This window comes from Eubalaena glacialis, chromosome 2, assembly GCF_028564815.1.
Source record: "Eubalaena glacialis isolate mEubGla1 chromosome 2, mEubGla1.1.hap2.+ XY, whole genome shotgun sequence".
Classification (NCBI taxonomy): Eukaryota; Metazoa; Chordata; class Mammalia; order Artiodactyla; family Balaenidae; genus Eubalaena; species Eubalaena glacialis.
In genome coordinates, this window is record NC_083717.1 from 147,637,013 (window position 1) to 147,657,490 (window position 20,478).

At 37.8% G+C, this 20,478-nt stretch overlaps 1 protein-coding gene across 3 annotated transcripts in view; it reads right to left on the minus strand.

The window, feature by feature from the left end:
• TXNDC16 (thioredoxin domain containing 16) overlaps positions 1 to 20,478 on the minus strand; it is a 112,169-nt gene that overhangs the window by 86,828 nt on the left and 4,863 nt on the right. For 2 of the 3 annotated variants that reach the window (XM_061182558.1, XM_061182559.1), the window contains exons 2-6: positions 18,436 to 18,554; positions 17,530 to 17,828; positions 16,451 to 16,533; positions 11,423 to 11,496; positions 10,523 to 10,597 (exon numbers count right to left, since the gene is read on the minus strand). In XM_061182558.1, coding sequence (XP_061038541.1) covers positions 10,523 to 10,597; positions 11,423 to 11,496; positions 16,451 to 16,533; positions 17,530 to 17,707 — 410 coding nt within the window. In that variant the 5' untranslated portion in view covers positions 17,708 to 17,828; positions 18,436 to 18,554. Of the gene's footprint in view, positions 1 to 2,962; positions 3,011 to 10,522; positions 10,598 to 11,422; positions 11,497 to 16,450; positions 16,534 to 17,529; positions 17,829 to 18,435; positions 18,555 to 20,478 lie in introns of those variants that run through there. The other variant, XM_061182560.1, reaches the window with a different exon arrangement.

Here is a 20,478-nt window from a genome sequence, read left to right on the forward strand (position 1 = left end):
ATAGCCAGGACATGGAAGCAACCTAAGTGTCCATCGACAGATGAATGGATAAAGAAGATGTGGCACATATATACAATGGAATATTACTCAACCATAAAAAGAAACGAAATTGAGTTATTTGTAGTGAGGTGGATGGAACTAGAGTCTGTCATACAGAGTGAAGTCAGAAAGAGAAAAACAAATACCGTATGCTAACACATATATATGGAATCTTAAAAAAAAAAAAAAAAAAGGTTCTGAAGAACCTAGGGGCAGGAGAGGAATAAAGACGCAGACGTAGAGAATGGACTTGAGGACATGGGGAGGGGGAAGGGTAAGCTGGGATGAAGTCAGAGAGTGGCATGGACTTATATATACTACCGAATGTAAAATAGATAGCTAGTGGGAAGCAGCCGCATAGCACAGGGAGATCAGCTTGGTGCTTTGTGACCACCTAGAGGGGTGGGATAGGGAGGGTGGAAGGGAGACACAAGAGGGAGGAGATATGGGGATATATGTATATGTATAGTTGATTCACTTTGTTATAAAGCAGAAACTAACACACCATTGTAAAGCAATTATACTCCAATAAAGATGTTAAAAATAGAAACTAAAAATAAGTATACGGGAGGATGTGCATAGGTTATATGCTAATACTACACCATTTTATATAAGGGATTGAGCATCTGGGGATTCTGGTATCCACGGAGGGTGAGGAAGGTTGGAGGGGTGGGAGGTGCTGAAACCAATCCCCCTCGGATACTGAGGGATGACTGTATATTATTCTAGGCAGATCCATGTATAAAATGAAATATCCCAAAATGTTTCACTAGGCATTTTCTAAATTAATACAGTTAAAAAAACAAACAGAAGCCATCTCTAAAATTTGAATTGAGAGTACAAGTAATAACAAAGTTCAAAAACATCAAAGTCTTTCTGTCATACGCTGTGTATTTTCCTACTAGTTTACCACTTATAAAATTCTTAACACCAGAAACAATCTTATGGGCTTATAACATAAGAAGATTTATGCTCCTCCAATTTTTAACAACCAAAAAGTGAAGCTTCCCAATTCATTCATCCATCAATCCAATATTTTTCAACACCTAATACATGTCACACATGACGCTATGCAGTGGTAGAAGGACTTTGTATAAGAGGGCACAGTGGGGATATAACCATTACTACCAATTAACATAGAGCTGCGAGGAATTCAAATCCAAGGCAAGTAATTTTTTATTACAATTTCCCAGTATGTCACTATCAAACAGGAACCCACCTGATAATATTGTGTAGGAACAAATCTGATAGGGATAAGGGAAGGAGCAATAGCTCAAAACCTATTAGGAAGGGACCAGCTTGAGCACAGCTCAGGAGTTTTAAAGGAAGACACCTCCAAGAGGAGCTTTCCCCAGAAGTTTTACCCAAGCTCAAACCCAGGCTCTGCAATAATGTGTTAAAAATAAAATATTAGCAGAAATTATGATAGTTGAAAATAATTACCGTAATATTTGTAGTTCATATTATCGTCAGTAGTACATTAACTTAAAAGGAAAGAAATCTTCCACTTGACAAAATATTGTCACAGAATATCAATTAGCACATCTTAATAAAGAGTTATTGAGATTTCATTGTTTCTTACAGTACTGCACAGTCTTTCCTTTTTGTATCAATATCATTTGATGATTTCCAGGAGTCAACAATGACTAGGGGGAAAAATGGCCTTTCTTTGCAACTGCTGCCTCATGGCAAATATTCCCAGCAACTGTCACAGCACGGACTTGCATGAACTCACTTCTATTAGTACTGTGTGTGCAACAGAACGGCAGGTAGATATCTGAATTTGGATTGCTTTTTTTCTTAATTGCAAAATGAGATTTCCTGCATTTATATAGAAAAAAGCGACTAACATTTGTAGAGCGCTGGGTAAAACACAAAGCATATTTTCAGATGTATTACTTTATTTGATCTTCAAAAAAATCTAATGACAGTGCAATTTTTAACATTTAAGAGATGAGGAAAACTAGTAATCAGAAAAGATAAACTGCTATGATCACACAACGGATAAATCCTCCATAAACCCTGACTTCTTCATATATTATTCCAAAGCTCATTTGAGATTATAGTGCCTCAATCTCCTATACCTCTATCTGACTTGCCTCAGACTGGTTACATACGGTATTCTCAATCAACAAATAAAGAATAATTGTTACTTTACTTTCTTTTTCTAAATATTACCCTTCTTAACCCAATCTAGAAGCTGGGAAGTGAACTTTTCCTCACAGTTACCAAACCACACAATTCCATCGGTTTTGACTATGTATATTTTAGAAAATAGCTGAGAATTTGTAGACTATAAATCTATAATCTTACCTTTATTTTCAATTTTATTTATTTTGCAAATTTTAACTCTTTCGTAGGACTCATAACACAAAAAGTATCCAAAAAGTTGAAGAGTGAAAAGTCCACCTCCAACTCCTTCCCCCATCCCAGCTTCCGCATTCCATTCCCGTAAACCAATAATCAGGTTCTTGTGAAACTTTGAAATATTTATACCAAATACATATATGCCATAAATAAATATTTATATATGTCTCTGTTAGAAAACTATCCCTCCTAGATTTCTCAGTGTTCCTATACAGTCCATGTCTCCTGAAGATGAAAATCGGCAGTACACAAAGATGGAAAACGTCTCCTCTTCACATTCTAATCTTGTTTCCTTTTCTCTGGAGCCACCTGGTCCCATTCAAAGGTAATAAAACCTTCCTTATCTTCCCTGGAGCTAAATGCTTATATTTAGGCGTAGAGACCTTTTTCTACTGCCCCAAGCAATTTGTTTAAATTCCAGAGAAAAAGATAAGCACTCTATCTCCAGAAGGAAAAAGCAGATTTGCCAGCTCCTATATAAACTCAGAGATTCATAATTTAAGTTCTCCTTCTCCAAACCTTGCTGTAAGTACAGATGTAAGCATATGGCTCTCACCTTGTAGCTCTGTGGAGAACTGGGTACGGCAAATCCAGTACTACCATGTTACTGTGATTGCTGTTACTGCTGTGTCTGATTTCTGATTCAGAGGCTTGGTGTTTCTGCAAGTATATATGCAAGGAGGGTAACATCGAAGACCCTTCAGAGTTTTAGACTTAACACTCCCTTTCTTACACACATAGAACTATGCTATGCTCTAAACACTTGGTTTATTTCATTAATATATCCTGAAAAATCAATGTGTTAAAAATGTTAGTAGACCATTTAGTCAGAATATTTTTAATCAATGATGTTTTAGGAATACTTTAAATGTCCTCCAAAAATACACTACTTAATTGGCCATAATGGTTCAAAAATATACAATTCTGTAAATATTTAGTATAGGGTTACCCTAAGTTTACACTTGTTATTCTAGTCTTAGATTTTACTAACTTAATTCTTCCCCAATTGCAATTTTTCTATATTCTGAGACTAAGCAATTGTCTAAAACCTTGATCTTTTCTGTTTACAAAGAAGCAAAGTTCAAGTATAGCTGTGGATCACTGATCATATAAAAATTTATCAGTGTGTATGTATTAGAAAATAATGGAAGAAAAGAACCCATTTACAATAGAAACAAAAGATATAAAATACCCAGTAATAAATTTCAGTGTCCAAGCATATATGAAGAAAGCATTAAAACACTACTAGAGAACACAAAAGAAAACTTGAATAAATGGAAAGACATCTGGTTCTGGGATGGGAAGATTCATTCTAAAGATGTCAAGTGTCCCCAAAATAACTTATAAATTTAATGCCAGTAGGATTTAGTCAGGGAGAGGAAGAAACCGGACAAGCTAATTTTAAATGTCACATGTAAACAGAACAAAAATGCAATTCTAGAAACAGAAACATGAAGGGGCCTGGACCTTTCAGATATTACAATATATTATAAAGCCTCAGTAATTAAAGCAACAGTACTAGTAAAAAAAAAAAAAAAAAAGGACAGATTAATGAAACAAAGTCCAAAGTAGACCCAAATATATATGAGCGTTTAGTATAAAAAATCGCACCTTGAAAACTGAGATTAATTTCAGTTGTGTTGGGACAATTATTTAGCCACCTGACTAATATATTGCTCATACTATTCACCTAGTTAAATGCCAAACAAAGCAAAGATTTAAATGTTAAATTGAACAGCTAAAACATTAAGAGAAGAAATACACCCACATAAATAGAGTCTGATCTTTGACAAAAGAGCAAAAGCAGTTTAATGGAGAAAGGCTCCTCTTTTCAATAAAGGGGCTAAAACAACTGGACATTCACATGCAAATAAGCGAATCGAGACACTGACTTTACACCTTTCATAAAAATTAACTCAAAATGGATCACAGACCTAAATGTAAAACATAGAAGAAAATCTTGGTGACCTTGGATTTGGCAATGAATTTTTAGATACACCACCAAAAGCATGATCCATGAAAGGAAAAAAATTGTAAAGTTGGATTTTATTATTATTAAAAACTTCTGCTCTGCAAAAGACACTGTTAAGAGAATGAAGAAACAAGCCACAGACTGGGAGAAAATATTTGCAAAACTTATATCTGATAAAGGAATTGTATCCAAAGTATATAAAAGAACTCTTAAACTCAACAATGAGAAAAAAAAAAAAAAAACATTTAAAATATGGGCAAAAGATCTGAGCGCATACCCCACCAAAGAAAATATACAGACAGCAAATAAGCATACTAAAAGATGCTCAATATCATTTGTCCTTAGGAAGTTGTAAATTAAAACAATGAGGTACCACTACACATGTATTAGAATAGCTACAGTTAAAAAAAAAAAATTAACAATACCAAATGTTGGTAAGAATGTAGAGCAACAGGAACTCATTCAGTGTAGGTGGTAATGCAAAATGATACAGCCACTTTGGAAGACAGTTTAGCAGTTTCTTACAAAGCTAAACATAGTCTTACCATATGATCCAGAAATCACACCCCTAAGCATTTGCCCAAATGAGTTGAAAAACTACATCAATACAAAAAAACCTACGCATGAACTTTATAGTAACTTTAATCATAATTGCCAAAACTTGGAAGCAACCAAGATGTCCTTCAACAGGTGAATAGATAAACAGTGATACATCCATACAATGGAATATTATTCAGCAATAAAAAGAAATGAGCTATCAAACCATGAAAAGACATGGAGGAACCTTAAAAACATATTGCTAATTAGAAGCAGCAGCCAATCTGAAAAGGCTACATACTATATGATTCTGAAAACGAGCCCCCACTAAAAGCAAGTCCCCCTGCCAAGTTGATGATTAAGCTCTCTCTCCAAAACTTTATTCCCTTTCTTGTCCCCTCTGACCTCAATCCTGTGCTAACTGAACAGTAATCAACCAGAGTCAGATGACTAAAACTGCTGTTGTCGACAACATTTAGTGCATTAATGTAGTAAAATTGCTGTGGTTGATAACTCATTGTTAATGTACAGACACAAGTTGCTTCTCCAGGGCAGGATGAGCTAACAGACCCCCCCAGGGTCATGGACCACCAGACCAGATGCTAGTAAACCATAGGTATCCTGACTCCTGAAACTACAATTAGGAAATGTCACAGAAATGTCACTACACAATGATTAATCCCAGCTCCTTTGTTCTTTCCCTTTAAAAACCCCTTAACTCAAAGACCAAGTTGGAGTGGATCTGCGGCTTGTCACCCACTCCCTTGCTTGGCGCCCTGCAGTAAACCCTTACTTTGCTGCAAACACCTGCTGTCAGAGTTTGGCTTTCTGTGAAACTGACACACAAGCCCTTTTTCTGGGTTACAATTCCAACTATATGACACTCAAAAAGGCAAAACTAGAGACAGTGAAAAGATCAGTGGTTGGGGAGTGGAAGGGAAGGATGATTAGGTGGAGCACAGGGTATTTTCAGGGCAGTGAAACTATTCTGTTTGATACTATAATGGTGGATACACGTCATTATACATTTGCCAAAACGCATAGAACTGTACAGCACAGAGTGAACCCTAACATGAACTATGCACTTCGGTTAATAATAATGTGTCAGTATTGATTCATCAATTGTAACAAATGTACCACACCAGTGCAAAATGTTAACAGAGGAAACGGTACAGAGGAGAAAGGAGGAATTCTCTGTACTAGCTGTTCAATTTTCTGTAATCCTAAAACTGCTCTATAAAACAGTCTATTAATTTCTTTAAGTGAATTCCTTTGTAACAAGGGCATAAGGGAGACCTTGGTACAACTTAAAATCCAGAAGTCAAAAGAGAAAAGATAAATTTGACCTGATGATATTTAAAATAACAAAACAGGGAAATTCAAAAGATAAATGACAAACAGGAAAATGTACAATTTGTGTCTCCTTTATGTAAGGAGAGCACCTAGAAATTAATAAGAATAAAAGTTCAAAACATGATAGAGGACTTCCCTGGTGGCACAGTGGTTAAGAATCTGCCTGCCCATGCAGGGGACATGGGTTTGAGCCCTGGTCCAGGAAGATCTCACATGCTGCGGAGCAACTAAGCCCGTGCACCACAACTACTGAGCCTGTGCTCTGGAGCCTGCGAGCCACAACTACTGAAGCCCGTGTGCCTAGAGTTTGTGCTCTGCAACAAGAGAAGCCACCGCAATGAGAAGCCCCCGCTCGCCAAAACTAGAGAGAGCCCGCACACAGCAACGAAGACCCAACACAGCCATAAATAAATAAATAAATAAATAAATAAATAAATAAATAAATAAATAAATAAAAGAAATAACCAGCTCTAGGACAAAATCACCCTTTAAAAAAAAAAATGATAGAAAAGTGGGCAAAAGATATCAAGCAACAGTTCAGTTCCATTTCTAGGAATAGTATACAACCGAAAAGAGTACAAGGGAGGAACTGCTTGCCAGGAACTGGGTATTTCAAACTGATGCTTTTAGCACAAAGAAGTAGGGTGATGGCTTGAGAGGCATTTTTTTCCTCATGGCAATTTGCAAGGTACAGCTATGACACGGCATACTATTTAGCACAGTTCTTCAAGATTCAAAATATCATTACTGAAAATTTTTGTAAAATACTGTATTCCACAAGTCAGTCTTCTTACATTTTAAACAAAAATGAGGGCATTGCCTCTTTGGAATTCTACCTCCTTGACATTTGTGATTTCCTGCTCAGTTTCTTCTTCCTTTATATGTTGGTGTTATCCTAGGATGCTCCCTAGATGACCTACATGTTGACAACACTCCCCAGGGGCGCAAATTCCTACAGCTGCCTACTCAAGACTCAGGTAAGATGGGCATCCGACTTGTTAAAGTAGATGCATTTTCTCCTGCAAATTTGCTCTTCATCCTTGCCTACTTCAGATGGTGATCAGATCAGATCTGGGGTAGAGTGAGATGGGAAGGAAGGAAAAGAAGAGATCAGGGATTAATCAAATTAGTCGTTACCAAGCCCGGTTAATTTCACCTCCTAAGCATTAAAATGAAAACCCCCTCTTTGCTATCTTTACTTCCTTAGATTGCACAATGGCCACACAATGGTGTCTACACGTGCTTGGATCCCACAAATTTGTCTCTCACCCGCCAGAAAGAGCCCTCAAGTGCTAATCTGATCACATCACTTATCTGCCTACAACCCTCCGTTGAGCAATCAGGTGTTGAGGTGGTCACTTCGGACAGAGAGCCAAACTAAAAGTAACAACCAAGCCTTTATTCACTTACTGCGACAGTGCAAGCAAGAGGCAAAAGGAAAGGCACAGGCTCCACAATGTTCCATTCCCATCGCCCACCACTGAACAGCTCCAGGCCAGGGCCAGTGGGCGTGGGAATCATGTCATTCCAAGGAGCTGCAAAGAGAAGGCTCCTGCCTCTTTATGGACCCGTGGAATGGTGGGGGGACTGAGCAGGGGAAGGGCGAGGAGAAGAAAGTACAGAGTTAAAGCAGAGAAAGTGTTTAGCCAAAGACCTGTGATAAGGAGGTCTTGGCAAAGCACCTGGAAGGTGCCTCAGGCCGTGTCCCTGATAATGAGGCTCCAAATGGAGACACCTGGGGCTAAAGGCCAGTCTGGCCAGAAGGATGGGAGAGGGAGGGGTCCGAGGGATTGGGAAGGGGAGGGGTCTGAGTCCTGGACCTCAATTTTCTCTAGAAAACTGCAATGCTCTGGCTGTGCACCAGTCTGGTGTGGGAGAGCACCTTCCCCCTATGACGCCTGCCGGGCAAAGCTTGTAACTGCCTGTGGTTGGGTCTGAAAGATCACACAAGGATTCTGGCCCAGAGCTGGCCTCCTCACCCTTCAGGGGCTACCCAAAAGTCTAAACTTCTTCACATGGTAAACAAAGATCCCTTCCTCTGACCCCATGCCAACTTCTCTGCTCTCACCTCCTGCTTCACATTTCAGACTCCAGTAAAAACTACCCTCTCCAACCTGTCCTAACCTCCCTGCCAGGGCTCACAGTTTCCCCTGCTTCTTTCACCTTCCATTTCTTCACCAGGCAAACCCCCGCTTATCCTTCAAGACTCATCCCAAGTGCCACCTCCTTCAGGAAGGCTTCTTAACAAACATCCACCCTCATTCTAGACACAAGGAACTATTCACTACCCTGTGGACATATGCAGGCATACTTCTACTATTTTACTTCCTACATATTTTCTGTTTACATATCTGTCTCTGCAACAAAACATTAAATTCTTAGAGAGCAGAGCCACATCTTATGCTGTCTTGCATCTCCAGTGCCTTACAAGTATCTGGCACATAGCAGGAACGTGGGGAATACTCTATTTGTGGAATTAGTGTTCTATAAATCAGCATTAGTACAGCACAAGGAACAGGACACCATGGCAGGATTGAATGACACAAGCCCCACAGGCTACCCAGTTCAGGTAACACGGTCCTCTCCACATCTAAGGCCCAGTTGTTTCGAAACCACCTTGTCATCAGGTTGCCCAGCGTGGCCCTGCCGCTCCAGGATTTGCTGTCAGACTTGTCAAAGACAACCTTAGTATCCCCTCCCCCATCCCTTAAAGAATCTTCTTTCTCTGATTCTTCACCCTTGTTTCTGGGTCAAAGACAGTCATCAGGTATCCACTGTAAAAAGCATAAACGAGTAAGCTTCCTGAGAACAAATATATCTATGACTTGGACTTTTTGCTAAGCTTTTCATGACCCCCACTCTCAAGATAGCCACCCCTTCTCTATCCCAGGAAAGGGCTTCCAAGGCAGCCCAACAGGTCTTTGGAATTCCTTCTTCGAAAGGCCATCTTTCGGGCTTCCCTGGTGGCGCAGTGGTTGAGAATCTGCCTGCCGATGCAGGGGACACGGGTTCGAGCCCTGCTCTGGGAAGATCCCACATGCCGCGGAGCAACTGGGCCCGTGAGCCACAATTACTGAGCCTGCGCGTCTGGAGCCTGTGCTCCGCAACAAGAGAGGCTGAGATAGTGAGAGGCCCGCGCACCGCGATGAAGAGTGGCCCCCGCTTGCCACAACTAGAGAAAGCCCTCGCACAGAAACGAAGACCCAACACAGCCATAAATAAATAAAAAATTAATTAATTAATTAAAAATAAAATAAAATAAAATAAAATAAAATAAAATAAAATAAAAAGAAGAAGGAAGGGAGGGAGGGAGGAAGGAAGGGTGGGAAGAAGAAAAGGAAAAAAAAAAAAAAAAAAAAAGGCCATCTTTCATCCCTTACAACTGGCTGCTCAGTCCACAGGCCTCAGGGTCCATGGTTGGCCGGGATTTCTAAAGACTGTTCATTAATATATTATTAGTACTGGAACATGTGATAACCACAACTTTTCACCTATAAAGTTTAGAGTTTCCTGTAACTTAACTTTCACACCATTTTTGCGAGAATCAGGTAGAAGAAGAGGAGGAAGACGGGAGCCACACAGAAAACAGAGATAGTCAAGGTCAGCAAAGGTCTCAGCAAATGTTAAATTGGAAAAGTCCCTGTAAACTCGTGTCCTGAAAAAGTCGTAGCTTCTAGCTCTGTTACCAAAGATACTACTACCTCATTTGAGGAGAGACTGCAGGAGTGGACCCCAGGTAGGGCTGAATCCCAGGCCTAAAGATTCCATGCCAGGCAAGTTAAATTAGATTCACTCTCTCTCAATAAACATTCAGTACGTGCTGGGAACATCTGAAATGTTTCTGCATGTACTGAGCAGGCACGGAGCTACAGACTCCGGAAAAAAAAAAATCAGGCTGGGGTGAAAAGGAGGCTAGACACTTCAAAAACCCTAGTGAGAATAGCAAAGATGAGCTTCTGTCCTGGTAACATCCTCACTCCACGGACAGAATCAAAGGCAAGAGCAATAGTATGAGCCAGGTGGCCGTGTTATGCCACCTCCTACTTTTATACAGAATATCTCCATGTTTCTGTATCCTCTGCCATTCAAGACATTTTAGATCCTTTATGTGGGAAGATAGACCAGCAATATGTGTGAAACTGATGCTTACAAATATAATGCTAAGACCCTAAAATATTGTAATGGATTGTGGTTGTCTAAAATGAAATCAATAGATAAATAACGAGTAAGTAAATGGGTATCCCCTGTACTTACAAGAGAACATGAGCAACGATGGCATCCACATCGAACAAGGTATCGGTTGGGAATTCTCTGAGTAATATGTGACCCCTGCAAAAAGTTTTAAAAAGCATTACAGAAATATTTCCTTAGCATTCAATTCACTTGTCTCTCTAACACACTACGCTGGAAGTTCTGGCAGTTCTTGGAGCCTGTGTCTTATCCGCTAGCCGATACACCTACCAGACTGCTGGCCATGATACACACTCAAATATTTACTGAACACACAGGCATAGATACACTGACTTTGAAAAGCTTAGGCCCTGGGCCTGGCAAAAAGACTGGGAAGCAACAGGAGTCCCAACAAGGCTTCCTCCCAGCACACACGGATTCCCCAAATGGGCTGGGAAGGAGACAAGCAGGAGAGAGAAAGAAGGGTCCTCAGCAGTAGGTCCCTGAGGAGACAGGATCTCTCCCCACTTCCTAGGCCAAATCCCAAGAGTGTGAGGAAAGGATTTGTGAGAAAACTCAGATTAGCAGACCCAAGTAACGGAGGAATCCGTAACCTGGACATCTGCAGATCCCTCAAAAATAAAGTACATTTATTTCCCACCCGAATATGGACCTGACGTACCTACTTAGAACACTAAATTTGCTAAGTGCTTACTTGACCAGGCATTTGCCGTCAGAGCTTACATAAGATTCTCATATAATATCCAAAACAATCCTGTGAGGTAAGTATTAATCTCCTCAATTTACAGATTAGGAAGCAAAGTGGAGGTAACAAATCTATTAGTTGGACTTCTTGCTAAGCTTCATATGACCCCTACTACATACACCTTTATTCTGGCCTAGTGATATTTTGTATACTTGAATATTCTAGAAGTATAGCTTTATGTTTGTCCATCTGAGCCAAAAAAACTAAAAATAGTTTACCTGAATAAATATGCTTTCATCAAATCCTTTTCGCTTCCACAGTATCTCGATGTTTCTTCTGTGACGCAATTAACCTTTAAAAGATTATATTTAACGTTTAGAGTACATATCAAAAGGTCAAGTTTCTTGGTTAGGGAAACAGAAAGGAAAATTAAACATTACAGTTTGTCTCCAGATCAAATTTCTTTTTTACTTTTCTTTCTGATTTGTATGCTATAATTGCTCACTTATTCAAGTGCTTGAGGTAACCCAGAGAAAGGAACTGTTCCTACACCTAAGAGTTATATTTAATTATACCTAAGATTTAATTCAATCTGATGAAGGAAGTAGAAGGTAACGAGGTAGGAAAGGAAGGAAACAATTAAGGCAGGACAAGAAAATCATGTGCAAAAGCCGGGAAGCACAGAAGTGAGTGTTAAGTTGGGACCACGAAAGCATCTCAGTAGCTGGAACACAGGTATGGCAGATATTGCTGGTTCCTAACCCCAAATCCATCCTACCCTTTTGCGTCACTAACAGAATTTCATTAAAAGCAAGTGCCCCATTAAAAGACTGTTCCAGACTCCCTCAACAGCTAAGGCTGGCTAGATGATGTTAGGAGAAGTCACTACTGGTTTGGGATGCGTAGAAGGATCTTAAAAGGGGGTTGACTGATACTCTTGCTCTTCCCACTTCTTCCTGACAAGATAGGTAGGCACCAGCAGTCATCATGGACCATAAGGCATCTTTAAAGAAGAAACCTTTGCTAACGATGGTGCAACAGAAAGAATGAACCTGAGTCCCTGATGATGTTAGAGAAGCCACAACAGCCCTTGATAGCTTATAATCAGGACTCTATGTGAAAAACATAAGGCCAATCCTGGCAGCAACATGAAGATACAATGGAAGGCATGAAAGCACAAAGGCAAGGAAGCCGGTTAATAGAGTATCCCATCAGTACAGGTCAGGGATGACTGGGACCTGTAGTAAAGCAGAAAAGGACAGAAGAGATTCAAGAGACTTTTCACAAATACAGTAAGTAAAACTAGGGAGAAGACTGAGCGTGTAATATGCCACATGGGATAGATGGGGAAAGGCAAGAGATAAAGAGGATGAAGAGGTTTTTAGATGGGGCGAGTGGGTAGCCACCGACATAACTTACCAAAACTAAGTCTGGAAGAAGAACAGTTAGTATTTTGTTTTGGATTTTGTTAAGTTAGGGTTTTTTGGGTTTTTTTTAGATGAGGCTTTTTTGTTTTTGCTGTTCAAGTTAATTTTAATGGAGTTTGAGGAAGCAGAGTGACAAGTGGGAAAGCTACATTTGTTTTATAGAAAAAAGCTACTAAAAGAGAACTGATACTCAGAAAAGATATGAGGAATAGAGAATTCGAATTAAAAGAGTACGGTCATAACCAAAAACAGTGAATTTTAGTGTATGTAGTTTTTATTTTAATTTTTAAAAGTCAGAGCATAGGGGATGGTTGGTATTATGACGACAGATTTATCCATTCATCCATTCAACACACATTTGAACACCTACCATATGTTAGTCACTGTTCTTAGCACTGGGAGTACAGTTAAGTTCCAAATTAAAATCTTTATCTTTAGAACTTACATTCTAAAAGTAGAGACGGACCATTAAACAAAAAACCAACTAATTAGTATGTCATGTTAAGGGCTATAAAGAAAAAAACACTATTAAGGGGATAGTATGTGACAGAACATTTTAGATAAGTCATCAAAGAAGACCTCTCTGAGGAGGTGACGTTTGCACAAAGAACCAAAGTAATGGAGTGATGATGCATACAAATATACAAATATGTGGAAGAGATGAGTTCTAAGCAGAGGGGAAAATACCTGCAAAGGCCTTACGGAAATACACACCTAGAAAGTCCAAGTAAGGGAAAGATGACTAGCATGTGTCAGGAACAAGCTGAGCAAGGTGGAGGAACAGAAAATGAGATTAGAGGAATTAAGTGTCCAAAGAGGAGTTTCCATGTTAGCATAACTATAATGGGAAGCCTTTCTGAGAGAGCAGCAATGTGATCTGACACATCTGACTTACATGTGGAGAAGGGTTCAGTGAGACGAGAGTGAAAGGAGAAAGGCCAAATAGGAGGCTTGTGGTTTCCCAGAGGAGAAGTAAGGACGGTTTAGACAAGGGCAGGGGGGTAAAAGTGAAGGTACAGGAAGTGGTCAGATGTGCAAAGTTTTGATAGCAGAACTTGAAGGACTTAATGATGGATTGGTTATGACAGAAAGGATGACAAAGGTTTTTTGTTTTAAAATCTACATTGATACAATAATATAGTCATACCAGCTTTCTTTTGGTTATTATTTGCACGATATATATTTTTTCCTTCATTTGCTTTAAGGATTTCTAAAGCCTTTATTTTAAGATGCATTTCTAAATAGCTTACAATTAGGTTTGGTTATTGTTCCCAGCCTGACAATCTTTTTCTTAACTGGAACACTTAGTCCATTTATATTTTAGTGTTTTCTTCATCTACATCTGCCTCCTGAAATCTTAACTTTTGAAGACAATCTCAAAATGCTACTTTTTGTGAAGTCTTTCCCAATACCATAATATGACCTTCCACCTTGATGATCATGTAAGATTTCTTTCTTTTAAACCTCTACAGCATTTTATTTGTATCTCTTATTATAATGACCAAGTTCTGCTAGTTATTAAAATGGTCTGTGGGAATTCCCTGGCGGTCCGGTGGTTGGGACTCCTCACTTTCACTGCCAAGGGCCCAGGTTCAACCCTTGGTTGGGGAACTAAGATTCTTACAACCTGAGCAGCACGGCCAAAAAAAAAAAAAAGTCTGTGAATGTGTTTTATCACCCCATTTTGGATATATACTCTCCAAAGAAAGAGACTGGGGTCTTAGCCATTTTGCTATCCAATAAAAGACTAAATATAGCAAGCTCGTTTCAATCTCATAAACAGTACTGAGTATCTACTATGCACCAGGGAGGGAGCTAGGTACTCAATATAGGTCTATCTCTTTCACCCAGTCTCCTTTCCACATAGCTTAGAGTCCTCAACTGTAAAAGCTTTACAAACTGTTAGTTCATAAAGGTAACCCGTGGGCATGAACCTTAATATTCTACTCTAGTTACTAGACACACAGTTACTAGTTACTGGTTTATTAGTTACTAGATAACAGCATGATTATCCTTTTTGAGTATCGTACCAACCTAGCATTTTGTTTCTAAATTTCAATTTCGATTTTTATTCAAAGCTCCTTAAAGATGAGTGCCATTATCATTCCAGAGTATAAACAGTGGTTCAAAGTTAACTGAGACCTCTATACAAAACAGAATTGACATTAAAAAAGAGGTTTTTGAGGTATATAACCATGGTATAATAAGAAATATATATTTGGTCTTTGCCCCTTGTTCCTAACACAGAGCTCCTAAAACCCTGTAATTTCCTGCATGATGGAGTGCCAGGAGTACCTTTTCTTCTAATATTTGGTCTTTAACCCGAAATATAAGAGCTTCTGAAACCCTTGGAATCTCTGGGAGTGATGAGAGTGTCTGTTTGCATGCTAATGAGATGACTGGTGGCTGGGGGCCCCTAGACAGCTTCAGGATGGGGGCTGGTTGCCAGCAAGACAAGGGAAAGATCAGAGGGTGGGAACTTTCAGCCCCACCTCCCCACCTTAGGGCTGGAGATGGAGTTCATCACCAATGGCCAATGATTTGACCAATCATGCCTACGTAACAGAACCTCCATAAAAACCCTAAACTACAGGGTGTGGAAAGCTTCCAGTGAACACACCCAAGTACAGGAGGATGACACACCCCAAACCACACGGGGATAGAAGCTCCTGCACTTGAGACTCTTCCAGATGTGGCCCCGCACATCTCTTCCATTTGGCTGTTCCTGACATATCCTTTATAAGAAGTCAGTAATAGTAAGTAAAGTCTTTCCCTGAGTTCTGTGAGACATTATGGGCAATTATGGAACCTGAGGAGGGGGTTGTGAGAACCGCCATTTGTAGCCAAGTCCTACAGAAGTCGTAGGGAGCCTGGGGACCCACTCACTCCCTGTGACTGGCATCTGAAGTGAGGGGCAATCTCATAGGACTGGGCCCTTAACCTGTGGGGTCTGTGCTAACTCTGGGTTGTTAGTGTCAGAAGTGCTTCGTATGAAAAACTCACACATCTGGTGTCAGAAGTGTTCTGTGGTGAGAGTGAACAGTTTCCCTTTAAAAGTCACAGTTAACTTTTCTATGCTTCCTGCCCTGGGAACTCCAGCTGCAGGGACCAAGAGGGACAGTAGCCATCTCTCAAAGGAGGAAGGCTAATGAACTAAGAAAGAATAAATGTACACAGAAAGTCAGGGAGACACTAATCTGAAAGAATTTAATAAACACTGGGTTACTAATCATTCCGTTTTCTGAGGTACAAATTCTAAGTTTAAACTAAATGAAAGGCTCCTGTAGCTATCTAAACCATGATGCATGTGGAAATTTTCCATGATACTCCATGGCAAGTTCAAACACTTTTTGAGAAAAAAATTAAGTATGTAATTTCAAATTAGGTTGTTTTAACTTTTTTCTAAAAATAAATATGAGAACCCACCACATAAGCAATTATAAAGACTTAGAAGACTAGGAAAGAAAAAAAAACACTTGAATTACTTCAATTTTGGTACCTCAGTTTGTGTTAACAGAAAAAATTTAATAGCTAAATTATGGACATCTATTATATTTGTCAGGCAAAAAAAAAAAAAAAAAACTTAAACAGAAAATTGAAAAATTAAGTGACACCATAGCCCCAATAGAATGGTTTACAAAATAAAGTTCTAAGCTCCAGAAGTTTAAGTAGCTTTTTTTCCCCTGTATTTATAATTTATACAATAATCTGGAATTATCTATACTTCTGTTTATTCTTATGAAAAAAAAGGTAGAAAAAATATTTTTCCAGTTTGGAAAAAGATGTTTAACAATGTAGTATTTTTAGATACTCGGTCTTAGGTCACATGGTTGTAAAATGTTTGTCATTAGTAATTTATTAACATAAATATCTTTCTACCTTTGTGACTGAAATTCCATAGTCCTGGAGAGGTTTATCCGCCTCATTCAGTTCTTCAAGAAATATAGAGGTACTTGGAGAATCTAAAATAAGAAATGTTTTATGACTGTTTTATGACTTGCCCCTTAGGAAAGATGAATTTTAAAATTAAAGCCCAAAGCTGCAAACTGAAAAAGAAATATATTAGTTTGCGCAACTAGTATGCAACAACAAATAATCAAGTAACTAAACGAACCTAGTTACATATTTTTGTACCCTTATTTCCTATTGCCTCATTACTCTAATTTCTAATATTTTTATCATGACATAGTTTTACTTTGTAAGTGACCTTAAAAGCTTTCTAAACATAAATTGGATAAATAAATGTTTAATTTAAATGGCACATTTGGCATTACTTTTCCAAGTTTAATACTATATACACAACACACATGTACAAAATTTTCAAAATGATTTTAAAATACCATTTTCAAATCACAATTATAATAAGGGAGCCAACAAAAATATGAATTCACTTCATTTACTAATTCCAAGAATAGTATTTTTTAAGGCACAAAAAAACTTAAATGGAACCATGATAATGATAAGTTATGTTCAATAGTTATATTAATTAATTCAGTATAATTAATGGTACAGCTAAAGCAGAGTATTAAACTAAGGCATTACTAATACTATATTTAAAGTTTGAAAACACTTTAAAAATATTTACATGCTAAAAATATCAAAAAGTTTACTTTCAGAAATGATGAAATTCAGATATTATTAACAGCTAATTCTTATCTAGTATTTACTATGGACTAAGCACATGACTAAAGTCACTTAATCCTCACAATAAATTTATAAAGCACACACTATTTCCTCATTATGGATGACAAAAAAGATACGTGGAGAGGCTAAGTGACTCAACCAAGGTCACACAGCAGGTCAAGTGGCAAAGTCAGGATTTAAACCCAGGCAGGCATATTATAGTAGCAGCGTTAAAGCACATATTATTAATCCTGATAATAAGTTCTCCCTAGCACATTGATTAAACAGCAATAGAAACATCACAAAAATCATATTAGAATATAAAAAATACTTACCAGCTTGACAAAAATAAGCTAAGGTAGCTTTTCCTGGTTGCAATGTACTGAAGAATTTCTGAGGACTCAGCTCTGGTAGAGAGTCTACTGCTGACATATAAAAAATGCACATCATGACAAAAGAGATGCCAACTCTAAGTACACTGAAACTGGAAGACATCATCAGCTGCGGCTGCATATGGGCAGGAGAGTCAATTTTGTTCACCGCTGTGTTGTTGCCCAGGACAATACCTGGCAAGAGTAGGTGTTCAACAGAGTTTTTCTGAATGAATTCATTAAATAAATGAATGAAGTAAAATCTGCAAAAAGAATAATATAAGGCATTACTTCCATGTTTGATTTTGCTAATACTTTACTATTTCCTTCTAGTAAAAACATGAGCGGGGATGATATATAATGACATTGATTTAATAATACTATGAATTTTTGATACTTGCAAAAGATATCAAAGATATCTGGAAAATGCAATACCAAGTATGTTAAGTTTAACAGATATTTATTGGTGTATGCTAAGCTAATTGTCATTTTTAAGGATTCTAAAATTAATTTTCAAACATTATCCAATCCATTTTTTTTAAACTGGTTATTTTATCTTTCTCTACCTAGAGTAGATGTACAATTAATACTCAAATAGCAATTAAAACCACTAACGTGGGAATGAGAGCCAAAATATATGTCTACTACGTTTACATTCTTTTTACTTTAAATCCCCTAGAAGATATCTATTAAAACTATTTAAGAACATTCCTTCTTAATATACATTTAGTAATTCCTAAGACTTAGATTTATTTAAACAGTTTAGAAATTCAAATATCTTTTTCAACTCATATTTTAATTCAATTCTATTTTCTGAACTCAGATTTGCTCTAGATATCATCCTCTCATGTTCTTTCATGCTGTACTTACTCCCATGCTGTCCTCTGTAACTGCTGTCAATTATCTTTGTCTTAAACTTTTGCTACTTTCAAATTTCTTTTGAACAATTTCTTCTTTCAGGAAGCTTTTCTACTGATGATATATATTATCTACATTTAAAAGAAGATAGTTAAGGAAAATTAGTTTTTATATTAAACATCGTACTTCTAGAAGGTAGATACACCCACAGGTATAGGTGAGAATTTTGTTTTAATTTTAATTTCAAATAGAACCCTTATCTTTTAAACAAAAATCACTATGTCAAAACAGGAGACAGGAGAAAATAGCAAGAATTACTCATAAGGATAGGAGTGGAACTTTTCAGTAAAGAATGAAATGATTAAAGAATAAAAAATGTAGGAAAAAATCATACTAAATTAGACACCTACCATTTCAGTGGTGATGAAAGACCATTAACTCTTCAATTTAGCATTTCAGGGGTAATGAAAAAAAATTTACTCTTCAATTTATTGTACAACAGAATTGATAAACTGAAACTCCATATACTGTGGTCTTTCGATATTATCAATAAGCATATAATAACTCTCCGTAAGGAACAGGTATTCCTAAAACAGGAGCTAATTACTCATTGATTACTTCCTAATAATTCTTTTCACTAGAACTAGTTTATATCAAGCAGTGAACAAATTTGCCATCAACTTTTAATAATGAGCCAAGAGTTCAAAAACTCAAGGAGAATGAGGAGTGAGGACTGAGAGAGGTACATAAAAAGTAATTTCAATAATATAATTAAGAGGTATCCTTGACATTAAAATATTATACATTAAAGCCATTTTAAACCAGCATATTTTAAAGCCACTTTATATTAATGAAAATGGTATAAAATGAGTCATCCAATATTTTCCTTATATTCTGAGGGAGGGATGCATGCATCCTGAGGCTGAAAGAATATCACATTTGTTACTCTATGAAATAACTCCAACCTAATTAAAAGGTTAAACATTTAAGTAAAAGCACAAATGAGAGATCCAAGTATAAATATCTTTTTTCCTGGCCCTGTGGTTACAATTCAGTCATTTAAACACTAAATTGGATACTAAAGTTAACACACTCTTTTCACCTAGAATGTATCTGGTAGAACCAAAGGTCTAACCACACACATTCAATGCTTGAATACTTCCCCACACCCACCTCATTGGACAGATTAGATTATCCATATGAACGTACTATGCATTTCGCCAATTAGAGATGTGGGTGATTATTCAGAGATAGGTACTCAGTAGTAACCTTTGCAGTTTGCTCCATCTTTTGGTAAGTTTGATTATTTAAAAAATTACTTAAAGCAGAGAATACTGCGTGGGTCAGCTAGAAACACAGCTTACATGGTCGTAAGATACACACTGAATAATGATTTAACCAGATCCATAACAACCAGAGTTGAGTGGATGGGGAGACAGAAAGTAAGGGAGCATACAGTCAGGGTGGGAAAAGGGATGAAAGAGAGCTAAATCTTCATTTTTCACGAGACCAAAAGCCAAGTTTATTGGAAATGGAAAGATCAACACCAAAAGAAACTGAGCGATTCAAAGTAATTGCCTCTAAGGAACAAGAAATTGGAGGGGGTAAGATACCAAGGGGAATTTTGAAGCCTTCTAGAACTGACTCTTTTAAACTGACTCTTTTCACTTTGACTTAAGAAGAAAAATTATTACTTGTATGTAATCAAATCTTCCATAGCTACTACTCATATTAATCCAATCTACCCCTGTGGTGTCACAAAAAAGTGTTCATTTCACATGCATGGTAATTGAAACGCTTTTTCCCAGAGACGTGGTCTCCTCATAAAAATAACTTTAAACAAAGAGAAGGCAAGTGTGGATGGGAAATAGTGAAGAAAGAGAACACCTAGCAAGAACAGAGTTAAAAACAAAGCTACAGAGGGTACTTGGTGACTTTTTTCTCTGGTAGTTAGAAAATGGGATAGAAAACAACACTTAATGCTTCCAAATTTAAGTATCAGCACGAAGTGCTGAGTTCCTTGGGAGGAATGTGGCCTTGTTACCTTGGTGTGAT